This window comes from Gopherus evgoodei, chromosome 8, assembly GCF_007399415.2.
Source record: "Gopherus evgoodei ecotype Sinaloan lineage chromosome 8, rGopEvg1_v1.p, whole genome shotgun sequence".
In the NCBI taxonomy this organism is placed as follows: domain Eukaryota; kingdom Metazoa; phylum Chordata; order Testudines; family Testudinidae; genus Gopherus; species Gopherus evgoodei.
The window spans coordinates 49,367,112-49,381,518 of record NC_044329.1 but is presented as its reverse complement, the minus strand read 5'-3'; the positions used below and the strand labels follow the sequence as shown (position 1 = coordinate 49,381,518).

Genomic DNA, 14,407 nt, shown 5'->3' with positions numbered 1-14,407 from the left:
GCCGCAGAAGGGTGGAGAACTGGACCCAGGCTTTTGGTGCTGCCTGGGGAAGCAGGGACACAGAAGGAGGGGGTCTAGCGCTCCCAGAACTGCCTGACCCCTGGTGGGGATGGTGCTCGTTAGCCTGACTGCCTCATTGGGTATGAGCTTGGGGCAGGGAGACCACAGGACTGGGTGCAGGGGAAGAACTCAGAGCTCGGTGTGGGGCAGAAGGAGAAGAGTGGGTGCAGATTGGGTCGCATGGAGGACAGTGTGGGGCAAAAGGAGAGGAGGAGTATAGACTGGGGTGCATGGAGGAAAGCATGTGGCTGGGTGCAGAGGCAGTGTGGAGAGCTCAGGCCTAGTATGGGAGAGCAACAGGGGGAGAGCTCAGGGCTGAGTACATAGGGACAACTTGGGGCCGGATGCAGAACAGGGGAGGGAGATGTCTGGGACCCCTCCTTAGGAAAACACCAATTGCATCCCTGAATCCATTGTGCACTCATTCTGCACAGCTGCGGGGCAATGGAGAATATCTATAATGAGCAGAATCAGAATCCTGGACCAAAACACTCCTAATTTTGGAGGGTAGAAACCCAGGTCTTATTTTGCTTATGGATTCCCATGACCACTATGATCATTTCACATGACCGGCCAGATACAAACCAAAGAGCATACCTGAGTAATTTCTGCATCAAAGCCATAACTTGTGTGACTGAAATAGGTCCAGAGTGATCAAGCTGGGCCCATTATAAAGAAATCTCTAAACTGTGAACTTGGATCTCAGACTCACTCCAGGCTTTCAGCACATGCCCACCCTAAACATCAGAATGTGAACAACAGAACCACCTGACAAAATGCTAAGGTGAAATCCTGGTTCCACTGACGTCAATGGCACCCCCTACCCCCACGCTTGATTTCAATGGCATCAGGATTTCATCCTTAAAAAACCTGAAGTGTATCATTAGCTCATGCTAAGGCTCCGAATTCTCCTTTCCCTTTATGCTAAAATAAAGTTCCCGACAAGAAATATCATTGTGAACTAATTGTTTAATACTAGTGTTACAGTGCTTGATAATTACATTTTTGGAAGGTATTAGTGGAATCCCTTTCCTAAAGGTTGTAGGCTGAGGGAGCAGTTATGTGATTTGCAGCTAATTGTGCAATTAGGTTTGTTGATTATACACAGCAAGTCTGCTTCTCTGTAATGTAACAAATGAGATAAGTAGTGAGGATGGTTTAAACCACTTCCCCTCTCATCCGCTGCAATAGCCGCCTCAGATTCTCATTTAATTTATTCAGAGCATCGTAGACATTAAGGCCAGAAGGGATCATTGTGATCATCTAGTCTGACCTCCTGTATAAACCAGGTCTAAAACCTCACCCAGTTATTTCTGCATCAAGCCCATAACTTCTGTTTGAGTTACAGTATGTATTTCAGAAGGATAGCTCTTCTTGATTTGAAGATTTCAAGTGATGGAGTATCCACCACACCCTTAGGTAGATTGTTCCATGGTCAAATACCCTCACTGTTAAAAAAGTACACCTTATTTTTAGCCTGAATTTGTCTAGCTTCAGCTTCCAGACACTGGATCTTGTTATGTTTTTTTTTTTCTAAATTAAAGAACCATCTACTTCCAGAAATCTCTCCTGCTATAGGGACCTTCAGACCACAATCAAGTCACCTCTTAAGCTTCTTTTGGATAAACTAGATAGATTGAGCTTCTTAAATCTCTCACTATGTATTGCCAACCCCTAGCGTTCAAAAATCACAAGTCAGATCCCCTGACATCACGAGTTGTTTGTTTTTTTTAAATCCCAGGATTTTTAAGCCAAATATATTGAGGTTCTTATTTGTCTTCCGGCTTCTGCGCCTTAAGGACCACTCATGTCACTGTTTTGAGCTTTTCTCTGCAACCAAGAGGCTATAAACTTACTTTAAAAAAAATAAAAAAAAAGCTGAGATGCTCGCACAATCACATGACTCCAGGAGTTGCCGCTTCAAATAAAACACGTAACATTGGGATACTTGAGATTACACTATGAGAGGTGGCAACCCAACAATGTACCCTGCAACAGGTTCTGAATAGAGTTCCTTTGGAGAAATATCTTCCATTTACTTAGTACTCAGAAAAAATGACAACAGTAATAATGCTTAGAGCTTTATAAACTTTAGGCCAGCTCCCAAGCTGGTGTGAATCATTGAACCAGAGAATCCGGCACATTATTCTTAACAGAACCCCTACGAAGAGGGGCAGGATTATTAACCCAATTACACAGATGCAGAAAAGGAAGCCCAAGAAGGATAAGGCCCAGTTTGTTGAATTAAGCCATTGGCCTGCGGTGGTCCATGAGGAGCTGCAGGAGGGATTGTGCTTTGGGAAGAACAGTCCCCTTTCATAAGCTGTGGTGTGTCGGAGCAGCATGCACGTCACACTGTCCTTTTGGAGGAGGCAACTTGGCACTCCCAGCTCTGCTTTACACTAGTATTAAAATGCAAAGCAGAGTGATATCATGGAGAAACATCAGGAGCTGGTGGCTTTTTTCTCCCTAGAGCTTCCGTTCCTTGCAGGTGAAGAAAAAACAAACACTTAAGCTAGCCAGAGACTAAATAAGAATCATAGAATATCAGGGTTGGAAGAAGCCTCAGGAGGTCATCTAGTCCAACCCCCTGCTCAAAGCAGGACCAATTCCCAACTAAATCATACCAGCCAGGGCTTTGTCAATCCTGACCTTAAAAACCTCTAAGGAAGGAGATTCCACCACCTCCCTAGGTAACCCATTCCAGTGCTTCATCACCCTCTAAGTGAAAAAGTTTTTCCTAATATCCATCCTAAACCTCCCTCACTGCAACTTGAGACCATTAGTCCTTGTTCTGTCATCAGGTATCACTGAGAACGGTCTAGATCCATCCTTTTTGGAATCCCCTTTCAGGTAGTTGAAAGCAGCTATCAAATCCCCCTTCATTCTTCTCTTCTGCCGACTAAACAATCCCAGTTCCCTCAGCCTCTCCTCATAAGTCATGTGCTCCAGCCCCCTAATCATTTTTGTTGCCCTCCGCTGGACTCTTTCCAATTTTTCCACATCCTTCTTGTAGCGTGGGGCCCAAAACTGGACACAGTAATCCAGATGAGGCCTCACCAATGTCGAATAGAAGAAACATTTCCTTTCATTGAGAATATAATATTTCACTAAGGGATTTAGGAGCACAAATCCCACTGAAAGTCAATGGAAAATCTGTCCCCCACTTGTTTGGTTGCCTATTCTTTCTCCTCAGTCATGTTCTCATACTATAAGTACCATTGTGTGCTGTTTTAATGTTGCCACATAAAATCATGTTCATGTTTTTACCTTGAAAAGTCTGTTTACATTTAAAAAGGGAGGGTCTCAAACAATGTCCCAGCTCATTAAATTTTGGGGGAAAGGGCAGATTCTGAAAAAGAAATGTTTTCAGTTATTGTTTAATTCTGGGCTGGGCCTAGATATATATTAAACTTTCAAGGGCTCTGATTTTCAGCCCCTGAGCCACAAGAAACGAACATGCTTGTCAATGTATGGTTTTTATTTGTCTGAGTGTTATTTTTTTCCCCTCTGTTTCATTTTACCAGCAGTGGTGCCAAAAAAAAAAAAAACTAAAAGCCAAAGCAAACGGCTGTTACTGGCTTCACAAGTGCAGTCTTATATGAGCAACTACAGATGTAGTTTTGATCTGTGAGTAATGTGTTTGTATCCCAAAAATAAATAAAAATACCAACCCAAACTCCACAGCAATGATGAAATCCAGAATGTTTATCATCTCCATTTTTAATACCGAAAAACTTCCCAGCGTAGGCACCAACCCCATGGGTGCTCCAGGGCTGGAGCACCCATGGAAAAAAAAATAGTGGGAGCTCAGTATCCACCGGCAGCCCCACAGATCAGCTCCCCCCACTCCCTCCCAGCACCTGCCACCCACCATGGATCAGCTGTTTAGCAGCATCCAAGAGGCGCTGGGGTGGGGAGGAGAAGCGAGGGTGGGGTGTGCTTGGGGGAGGGAGCAGAACAGGGCAGAGCAGAGGTGGAGGCTTGGTGTAAGGGATGGAGTGGGGACGGGACCTGGGGTAGAGCAGGAGATCGAGCATCCCTCAGCAACTCATAAAGATGGCACCTATGCATCCCAGTTGCAACTTGTATCCCTCCCCAATTTAGGGCCTCATCCAATGGACTTTGGATCAGGCCTTTAATAATTTTGCCAATCGTTAGCTATATAGAAATTCAGACTTCACTTTCTCGACCTACTTCCCTTTTTAAACAAGGTCATTTCTTCCAAGGAAAGGTTTTCCAAAATCTCTTGAGATTTACTGAGCTGCGCACAGTTTGATTTGGCGTGAACGGATGGTGATCGTAGTGTCACGGTTGCTATCTTGGGCAATAACACACTGGAGACTGAAGCAGGGACATCCAGACCTGACACCTGAGCTGCTACAGTCGAGCTAAAGAGCCAACCCCCTGGGGTGGAGGCTATAACAGACTCCTGTCTTCTCTGGTGTGGGTACAAGGAAGACAGGTAGTACACACTCAGCAGTCGGTTACACTGACACCAATATTCCACACTGCTTCTAAAATGTCTGACCCCAGCTCTCTCTGTAATGATCAATTTCACTTGCACCCAGAAATGTCTAGGCTTGATTCACAAACACATGAAAGTAACAATGAAAACTTGAGGCCAGATTCTGCTCCCATTAAAGCAAAAACACCCTGGACTTCAACAGACGCAGGCCCTGGATTCCAAGTCAGGGCCCATTCCACATAGGGTGACCAGATAGCAAGTGTGAGAAATCGGGACAGAGAGTGGGAGGTAATAGGAACCTATATAAGAAAAAGCCCCAAGTATCAGGACTGTCCTGATTGCCAGAACAAGTACCATGCATCATTTAAGACTTGTTAGTTCACAAAATAAGGCTTCAGAGTTGCTGTTTATAAATGGAACCTTAATTTGCTCGGCCTAGCTCTATGCACATGGGCAAATTTCACCCAGAAAGTGAATTTTGACTCCAAAATCACAAGTATGCACTGTGCAGACCTGATTCCAAGATTCACCCTCATCCACTCAGGGGATAGAAACAATGCCAGCTGACCTCTGTGTCCACTCCAAAGGACACCAGTTTCAAATGTCACATGCTTGCAATGAATGGCTTGCAAATCATCTGCAGACCTGGCATTATTCGGAGAAATCAGTGGACAAATAAGTTCTAATGACCTGGTCAACTGGAGGAAATTGGGATCTGCTCATGGACAGAAAAAGAGGTGACTCGGATCACATACACACCCACCCACTATAAATATCTTCCTTTGGCACTAAAATAAATTCTGCAAATTCCTGAGAGATTTGGGGCATTTGTAAGAGGATGCTATGCCAAATGAAGAGGGGGTAAGAATATCTAAAAAATACTGGTTTGTTTGGTTGCACCATGAGGCGAGCAATACTTGGGGCCCTGCCTAGGGGCAGTGCAGTGGATATTACAGGCAAAGTGGCTTCACAGGAGCCTCTCTGCACCAAGGAAATGGTATCTGCATCAGCCCTGCTTAATGCAGAAGGCTTTGAAGTGAGCCAGGGAGACTTCCTCCTCCTCCCCACACTGCCTCAGGGCTGTAGTCACAGCCTTCTAATGGCTTCACAATTCCCTGCCATGGAGAGTTTGGGGAAGATGAGCATTCCCAGCTCAACTCTTCCTAACTAAACACTACCACAAATAAAAATCGTAGAACTAACATAATGTTTCCCATCATCCCTCTGCTTGTTCTCTTTCCCCCTAGCCTGTGTCAGTCTGCCCTTTCAGGGCAGGAACTGTCTAGTGCACTGTTTTTACAGCCCTACCACAATGGGGTCCCTATCTTGGTTGATCGGTAGGCACTACTGTATTAAATGCCAATCATTCATTATTCCCCCTGATTCTGCTTTCAAGATACCCAGGGCTTAGTGCTGTGTACTGAATGGCAGGATTAATACTTGTGTGAGCATTTGGATTTAGGCAACTTCAGTATTTGCAATTGTTAATGGATTCCCCTTCACTCTTTATGTTAAGGTGCCTTTCATGAAAGCTTTATAAAGGGGTAATAAATGATTAATAGATGTTTTAAGAAATGGTTAATCAATTATTATACAGCCAATAAATCAGTTGCTCATAACTCAGGCTGGGAAGGAAAGGTTTTCTTGCCCTGTGCAAATTTGGGACATTTTGAAAAAATTTCCCCATCTTCAACTGAGCCGAAAAGTCATAATCTGGAAAAGTCACCTTGACTCAAAGCAATGGAAACTTTATTTTAAACCAAACATTTTTCAAGTTGGAAGTTTCACTGAACCCAAGGCTGCTTCACAAATTGGTGTTTTTCAGTGAAAAATATTTTGTTGAAAAATCCCCAACCTGCTCTTATTTGAACCAGCCATAATGCTTTCTACTGATGTGCTTATACCCATCCATAAATACATACTAGAACATCTAATAATCATTTCTAAACGCTTTATGAATGAAATCTTAATCCCATTGTAAGCAGAAAGAAATGCTCCAGATACTGGGGAATAGTAACTATTTATCTTAAGTAAAATGTTTTTTAAAGCCACCATAAAGTTTGTCCAAATCCCTCATCTGTATAATTTTGTTTTAAATCAGCATCTAGACACATAGGTGAAATCCTGCTCCCACTGAGCTAAATGGCAAACCTCCCACTGACTTCAACCGACCAAGATTTCACCATGGGGCCCAATCCTGCTGGCACTGAAGTCAATGAGAGCTTTGCCATTGATTTGTATGGAAGAATGTCTAGGCCAATAAACAACTATTTTGCATTCCTAAACTCTTATTTAAGTACCCCTGGGTGAGATTTTGGATGTAAAATTTAGGGGCTTACCTTTGGAAATTGAGCCAACAGAACTAACTTATAAATTACCTACAATAACACTAACCATTACAGAATCATAGATCAGTTTAGAATAATTAGATGTTTCCAATATTAACTGTTCTCTCCATGTTAATTTAGTGCTAATAATGCCAATACAATACATATCAAGACTGTGGGCCTGTTTGTGTGCATCTCTATGTGGCATTGTCACTAAATCTGGCACATGAAAAAACCAAACTATAAGCAGAATGAGAGGAGGATAAGTATGTTTGGAAAATAGTTATTAAAAACATACAAGTGTGGGAATCTCAATACAGCTAAAAGAAACTGAAAGAGTATAGAGATCTTTGGGGGTTCCCCCCCCCTTCTCTATGCTGTTACACTAATTAAAGTGATCTGGTTATCTTGTATGAAAACAATCTGCATACCCATTGTAACTCATACTGTCTCCATTTTGCTGTATTCCCTTAACTTCTGTATTTTTCACCTCCTTAAAGGTCTTATCCTGTTCCCACAGAATTCAATGGCAAAACTCCCACTGACTTCAATGGTGCAAGACTGAGTCCTTAATACTTAGGTGACAACTAATTTAATTGATAATTATACTGTCATAGGGTTGGGTTTTTTTATTTCTAGTAAAAGGCTAGTAATAAAATAAAACCATCTAATAATTAGATCAAGTGAGTATATTCACAAGAAATTGGCTTTTCATTTGTATACATTTCTGAGTATCTATCTATCTATCTCTGGGTTGGAACCATTTTCCCAAATAGTTCTTACTCATGCAAAGAGTCCCAGTCAGCAAGATCCCCTCCACTTGGTGGAAATCAGCATTGCTCGGTGCATTTCAACAGAACTATTGCAATGTGCCCCAGTTGCAAATCTGGCTCAGTGACTACACTGTGACGTCTTATTTCAATAAGGTAGATCCATATGAGTAAAGGCAGCAGGATTGGGCCCCTTATCTAGCTAAACGTTCAGAAGCCATGAAAACAGATATATATAAGGCACAACCTCAAAAGCCAAGCATACGGCAACTTAGGCAGGTGTTTATATTGTGACATTTCATTATATTTTCTGTTCACTACCATAATAGCAAGGAAGTATGTTCTGAAGGCTCGTTTTGATTTTTTTTTTAAGAGGACACATTACATTGCTTTTAATCCCACAAAGTACTAAAACTTGCAGCTATATTTTTACCAATGGATTAACACGACACACACATACCAAGTCATGAGACCAAAAAACCCACAACCTTTTTTAATTTTTTTAGCTGAACCTCTTCCTTTCATTTCAGCTTCAGAGAGAGTTCTTTCCTTGTTTCCTGAGCGTTTGAAAACAACGCCAAGCTTCCACTCTCACAAATTCTGCTTCAAACTTTACTTGTAGCTGCAGTAATTAAACTCATGTCCTCTACACAGGCCTTAAAGGGAAGATACAGAAGCCGCTTTAGCAAAATATAAGATTTGCCCTAGAATACACTCTCCTCATTAACATGGTGAGAGAAGAACTTTGCCAGTATACTCAGTTTTCTAATAAATCAGATACATTTCCAATGTTCCTGAATGAATATCATGGGGCTTGTCAATATGTGTAGTACTCTCATGCATAAAAGTCTGAACTTTTAACTCCTGGGAAGTACCATGTTAAACAAACCCACTGACCCACAAACTTGGGTGGCCACTGATGTATCTCCAGCATACTGGACATTATGGTACTTCTGGGAAGGGCGTGGGCCCACCCTCACCAATGTGACCCTGCCCTGCCACCCAGGTGACAAGATTTTGAAGAGCTGCAGCGATCACACCTCCTGGAGCGGAGTGGTGTCCTCTTTGGTGTTGCCATCTGGGATAAGGCACAGGGGACAAAACCATAGGAAAAAAGAGGACTGTCTGGCTTAAGATGGGATGAACAGCCAGCCTCCCACCAGCACAGGCCTGCAAAGACACAAACTAAACAAGCTGCAGAACCTGGGAAAATGAGCCCCAGCATTAAACACTGAGAAACCTGCAAAACTGCTACTGACTTCAACGGCGCAGGATCTGGCCCACTTTTCCTGGTTTGCCAAGGGCCTGATCCAAAACCCCTTTAAAGCAGTAGGATTCTTTCCATTGGCTTTAAACAAGCTTGGAAGCAGGCCATCCTGAGTGTCCAGCTCTGCCATGTAGGTAGCACCCATAGTAAAAGGCAGCAGCAGGCCTGGAAGAGCTGTGCAGGGAATCACAAGCCCTCCCTAGCAGTCACAGGGAGCCCAACCCAGAGAATGAGAAAGAGAGAAAAATGTCACCCCTGCTGACCTTCCTTCAGTGTCAATGCTTTTAAGAGAATAATTTCCAGAATAGATATGAAACTTCTTAACTCTTATCTGCAGATACATCACACAATGATTACGGTACCAGTGAGCTACTGGTTCTCAGTAGAGAACTTACTTGCTGCCCTTTGGTGAATTATTATGTATAAGCCCAATTCAGGGAATTCCTGTAAACCCCCATGTATCCCCTCTTCCAAACTGGCATCAAGAGGTCCCTGGTGCGATGCGCTCTGGAAGAGAGGGTGGGCCCATGGGGTGCTGTGTCTGTGGGAAAGTAGCAGTTCCAAGGCCACTCCTGGGTCCTTCTCTTATGCTGGGGGAGAAAGCTCCTTGCTCTCCAAACAGCCCCACAGCCCTGCCTTTAGCGCAGCAGAAGGATTTGAATGGGAAATAGAACAAGAGGGACTCCCATTCCACCCCAGTACCTACTAACGGCCACATCCTGTGGTTCTCACCCAAGTCAAACTCCTGCTGAAGTCAAGAGAAGTCTTGCCTGGGTGAAGACTTCAGGAGCAAGGCCCCGCTCCCTGTCTTAACAAGAAGGTACCCTCTCTCTCCACCTTTCCAGCCCTGCGGGCTAGTCCTAAGGCTAGGACTCTGCAGATATGGGTTCAGTTCCCCCTCGCAGCTTGGCTAAGTCACCTAAAATGAAATCCTACCCCCCACCAAAGTGAATGGGAGTTTTGCCATTGAGCCCAATGGGACCAGAATTTTGCCATTAATCTCTGGGTGCCTCAGTTCCCCCATCTGTGCAATGGGATGTAAGGGTGAACACACGGAAGACTGGGAGGTGCTCAGACACTGCAGTGATGGGGGCCTGGTAGGCTCCTTAGATAAATACTTTGTGTGCATTTGAGCTCACCTGAAAGAAACCAGGACTCCCTATTTTTAAAGCTAGGTAGAGGGGCTTGGGGAAGTGGTGTGCACTTCCTCCCTGGACTAACCCAGCAGATATCCCGCTCAGACATACTGGGTGTGCAGAGTTCTGTGCTGCAAATACAGCCCCTGTGCACGGAAGAACCCATCCGCTCTAGGGGCCACTTTAGGCCTTTCAGGAACCTGAATCCCGCTGGCTTTCCACGGGCTCCCGGGTGCACAGGGCCCTTCGGACACTTCAGCCCTTGCAACACGTGTAGTTGTTCCCCAGGCCTCTAGCTTTAGCAAGGTGGTGAGCGCCACACAACCCCCGCTGGGGGTCCGGCTGCGTCCCCGGAGTGCCCCGAGCCCAGAGCTGCAGCCAGACACGAGGGGCGCTTCCGAGTGAGAAGCGACGGAGGGAAAAAGCCCCGCACAGCCCTGGCCAGCTGCTGGGCACAGCCCTTAGGCCGTCTAGGGCGCAGGGCAGAGCCTGGGTCGGCAGCCACGTGCCTGCGGGAGTGCGCGTTTGGCCGGGCTGCGCTCCAGCTGCGGGCATGGCAAAGCAAAGCGATGCACCCGGTCGCCACGCACCGGCCCCGCAACTCCGTTCTCAGATCGCTTCTCCCAGCGGAGCAGATCCAGACCTGCAGCCCCCAGCACAGGCCTCTCTCCGGGCAGAGGTCGCGCTCTGACAGGACTGGGGCTGGCTGGCTGGTCTGTCCGTCCGTCCTGCCGCCCGGGGCGGAGGCGATCGCGCTCAACTTACTTCTCATAGTCGAGCTTGCAGTAGAGCTTCTTGTCGCGGTAGAAGCAGGTGGTCTCCAGAGGCTCCTTGCAAGAGGCGCACTGCACGCACTGCTCGTGCCACAGGCTGTCATTGAGCCGCAGCAGAAACCGGTCCGAGATCACCCTCTGGCAGCCCTCGCACACCGACCTGGGGCTCACGCCTCTGCCTGCGACCAAAGAAACACGGGGAGGGGTGGCACCATGGGCAGCACAGAGGCCCCTTCCCCAAGCCTCCCTTCCCCAGCGCCCCCAAGTCTCCAATGAGCCACAAGCCACTTCCAGAGGCTCCTTGGGTTTGTTGTGCCTCTTTCTCGGAAGAGTTGGGGGCCGGGGCAAATCAAGACGATCGTTCCAATGGCAGGGGATGTTTTCTGGGCAGAGAAATGATCCAGTGAATTTATTTCACCGGAGCAAGAATTCCCAGGCCGCCCTGACACAAACTCGTGGGATTTGCACACAAGCGCCTTAGAAATATACACTCCGCAGGGACACACACGCGAGAAAATACACTGCCTGCTGTCTGCTGCGTCCCCTCCGCAACTGAGTCAGACTCGAGTCTCAAGAATATTTTGTCGGGTTTTTTTCCTAAACGAATTTGTAGGAAAATAACAAAAATATTTGCCCTCCCAAAGATAGCAAAAGATGATCGGCAGGAAATCCACTATGGAGATAAACATCTCGATAGGAAGCGGTTAGTTTTTCAAAGAATTCACCTTCCTTATTTAAGTTCGTTTTTATGCTCACGAAAGCGCCGCCCCTCATGACACATTTTTTGAAAAGTGGCATTAAAGGAATGAAATGTTTGGGGTCGAAATACTCCTAAGGGAACCCGTTTGACTCACGAGATACGGAGAGAATTTATAGATCAACAAAAACCAGGAGCAGATATCATCAAAGGGGAAATTTTGTGCCTCATGGTAATAGAGAAGTGAAATGAAGACGAAAAAGAAAACACGTCAGCTAATTAGAAGGAGAAATTTCACTAGTCTGAATTTTAAGATTTTTATCAAACAGTTGAACTGTGGTACTTGCACACGAATTTAGTTTTGAGTCATCTATTCTGGAATTAGGTATTTCTTACAAGGATTAAACAAAGTCTTCAAAATATGGGTATTTTCCTCTTAAATGAATCTAGATAGATTTAGATTCCACAAATATGTAGTGTATATATTATCGTATATGTGCACAGTATATATGTGAGTATATAGGTATGTTTTATATATACATACACACTATATTTGTGTTATAGACCTATAGTTAGAAACAAAAATAAGTGCAGCTAATATAAAGAAACGCGCTATAGAATAACAGGAATGGTATCTGAGACGGTAAATTTGTACACATTCCATCGGTATAAATTCCACAATGCTATCTGCACCAATCTGTGATTTCCAACACGGTAATGATTATGTGTATTATTATTACTAATCAAAGCAACAAAGAGGGAGACATCTAAGCGGTTCGTGTTTTTTTTTTAAAATCCATTCATTTTATAACCCTAAAATCGTAAATTAGGTGGATATTTTTCATTTCTTTTAAGAGCGGGGAAGACAATTAAAAAACAAATGATTCATTGAAAAATCGCCCGTTTTCCTGAATCCTAGCCCGAAATTCTCGAAGGCAATTTTCAAATAGTTTTTATTTTGATTTTTCAAGGCCTGTTTAACAAAAACAAAAAGACAATCCCGGGTGAAGAAAAAAGCAGAATCCCCCGCCTATTCCACGCACAGAGGCTGCGGATTTCGATCCCTGGTTCTTCTACACTTGATTTTATTTGTAACTTTCGTACAGGTGGGAAATTAGTTCTAAGCTGGGGTGGGGAGGGGGTAATGTATATACCTAACTGGGCTGTTTATTCTTGGTCACTGGAGCCAGGGCGCGTGCTCACCGGAGTGAAATCGTGCAAACTTTCGCTGAGGCTTTGGCTAAATCCGATTTCTTGCCTTCTCGCTCTGAAAACGTGAGCGGCAGGTTCACACATGCATTCGGTAGTGGAGTGCGGAAAGGGCAGGGAAGAAAAGGTCCTATTTAACCGCAGCTTTAGGTTGGACAGTGATTTCAGGGGGAAGCTCGATCAGCGGCGCTGGAGAGGCGTCAGATTTCACCAGGGGCTTGAAATCAACCATTGCCCCAGAGAGCGATCGAAACCGAGCCGAACCCCTGGTCTCTCACCAGGGCAGCAAGGAGAGAGGAGCTGCGCAGCGCCTCACGCCCTCAGAAGATGCAGCAGCCTTTTCTTTTCTCTGTCCAACGGGTGGGATGAGGGGTCCCCCTCCCCCGACCCCCTCCACCCTGGGGCGAGATCAGCATGGGAAGTTTCTTGCAACTTACCCAGCAAGGAGGAGAACGGGGCCGAGGTCTCCAGCGCGTTCTGCAAATTCTCTTCCATTTTCAACCCGTCTAACATGGTGAGGGACCTGGAGGGGAGTCAGCCCGGCTGCAAAACAGCAATGGACACGCGGCGCTTAGACTCACCCCAGAGCTGGGCTGGGGCCGAACTGGGCAAGGCTGGGGGGAGAGGGGAAGGGCGGGGTGTGTGTGTGTGGGGTCACTACTGAATCAGATTTTGTCCTGGGTCGGTTGGCTCGTTGCAAGAACTCCCCTGGCCTCCACCTCCGGGGATCCGGGGCTGCATCTTTCCAGCTGGCCCCCTCACAGCGGACCCCGCTTCAGCTCCATCCCCCCTTTGCAGGCGAGGCGCGGATCCATCTACCAACGCTCCGAGAGGGACCCCGGGCAGTTAGAAAGTTGCTGGGGAGCCCCTCAAAGCCCCTCTCTTTGCGCCCAGCCCCGCCCCCCGCAGAGCTAGCTTACCTGCCCGGCGGGGGGGCAGCTGCAAAGGGGGAATCCCTGGTTCCTGCGGACAGACGCGCCTGGGGAGCCCTGGAGCAAAGGCCGGTTCCTCCCCTGGGCCGGCAGCCCCCGCTGCAGCTTCGGCTGCTCTTCGGCAGCGCTTTGACCTCCTCCTCCTCGCTCCCAGGGGCCGGCAGAGCCCTCCTGCCCCGAGACCGATTCGGGCCGCTCTCCCCGGAGGTTGCGCTTTTGCAAAGCGGACGCGGCCGGGCCAGCTGCGTTTGCTCCTCGGGGTGGGGAGCTGCAGGTGAGCGGGAGGCGGTTGCCCGGAGTTGCTGGCATATGTCCGCTTCTCTCTCGGGTAGGCGGCTTCCCCTAGCAGTTCTCCTCGGGCCCTACGCTGCGCTAACCCGGGGGAAAGCGAGCTCGGGGCTCGGCTGTTTCCCTGCTGCGGGCGCTGGTTTCAGTTCCTGACTCTGGTACCTCCCAGTCTCATCTCTAAGTTTCCTCCCCATCTGCAACTCTCCTGCCTCACCGCACCCTCTCTCTCTCCATACCAGCCTGCGCTGCTCCCTGTCTCTGCAAACACAGCTCTGAAATGAAGAGCGAGGACACAGCGTGCAGTAAAGGCGTGTAAAGCACCCACGCCGCATGCATATTTAATAATGGGGGGGGAACCCTACACCCATGCAATATTAGGGTGGTACATCTAACCACTCACAGCCGGGAAATGCTCACGTTAAGATCGAATGTGCAATCTTAGCATCCCAGTGCATGCACTAGGATACAATCTTTGGCGGA

General features: G+C 46.7%; 1 protein-coding gene across 1 annotated transcript in view; it reads right to left on the bottom strand.

Moving 5' to 3' along the window:
- The window catches only part of LMX1A (LIM homeobox transcription factor 1 alpha), a 143,191-nt gene extending 129,101 nt beyond the window's left edge, over positions 1–14,090 (bottom strand). Inside the window, exons 1-3 of the mRNA XM_030573963.1 lie at positions 13,628–14,090; positions 13,145–13,250; positions 10,794–10,980 (exon numbers count right to left, since the gene is read on the bottom strand). Coding sequence (XP_030429823.1) covers positions 10,794–10,980; positions 13,145–13,220 — 263 coding nt within the window. The 5' untranslated portion in view covers positions 13,221–13,250; positions 13,628–14,090. The remainder of the gene's footprint in view (positions 1–10,793; positions 10,981–13,144; positions 13,251–13,627) is intronic.
- Positions 14,091–14,407: the final 317 nt, after the last annotated feature.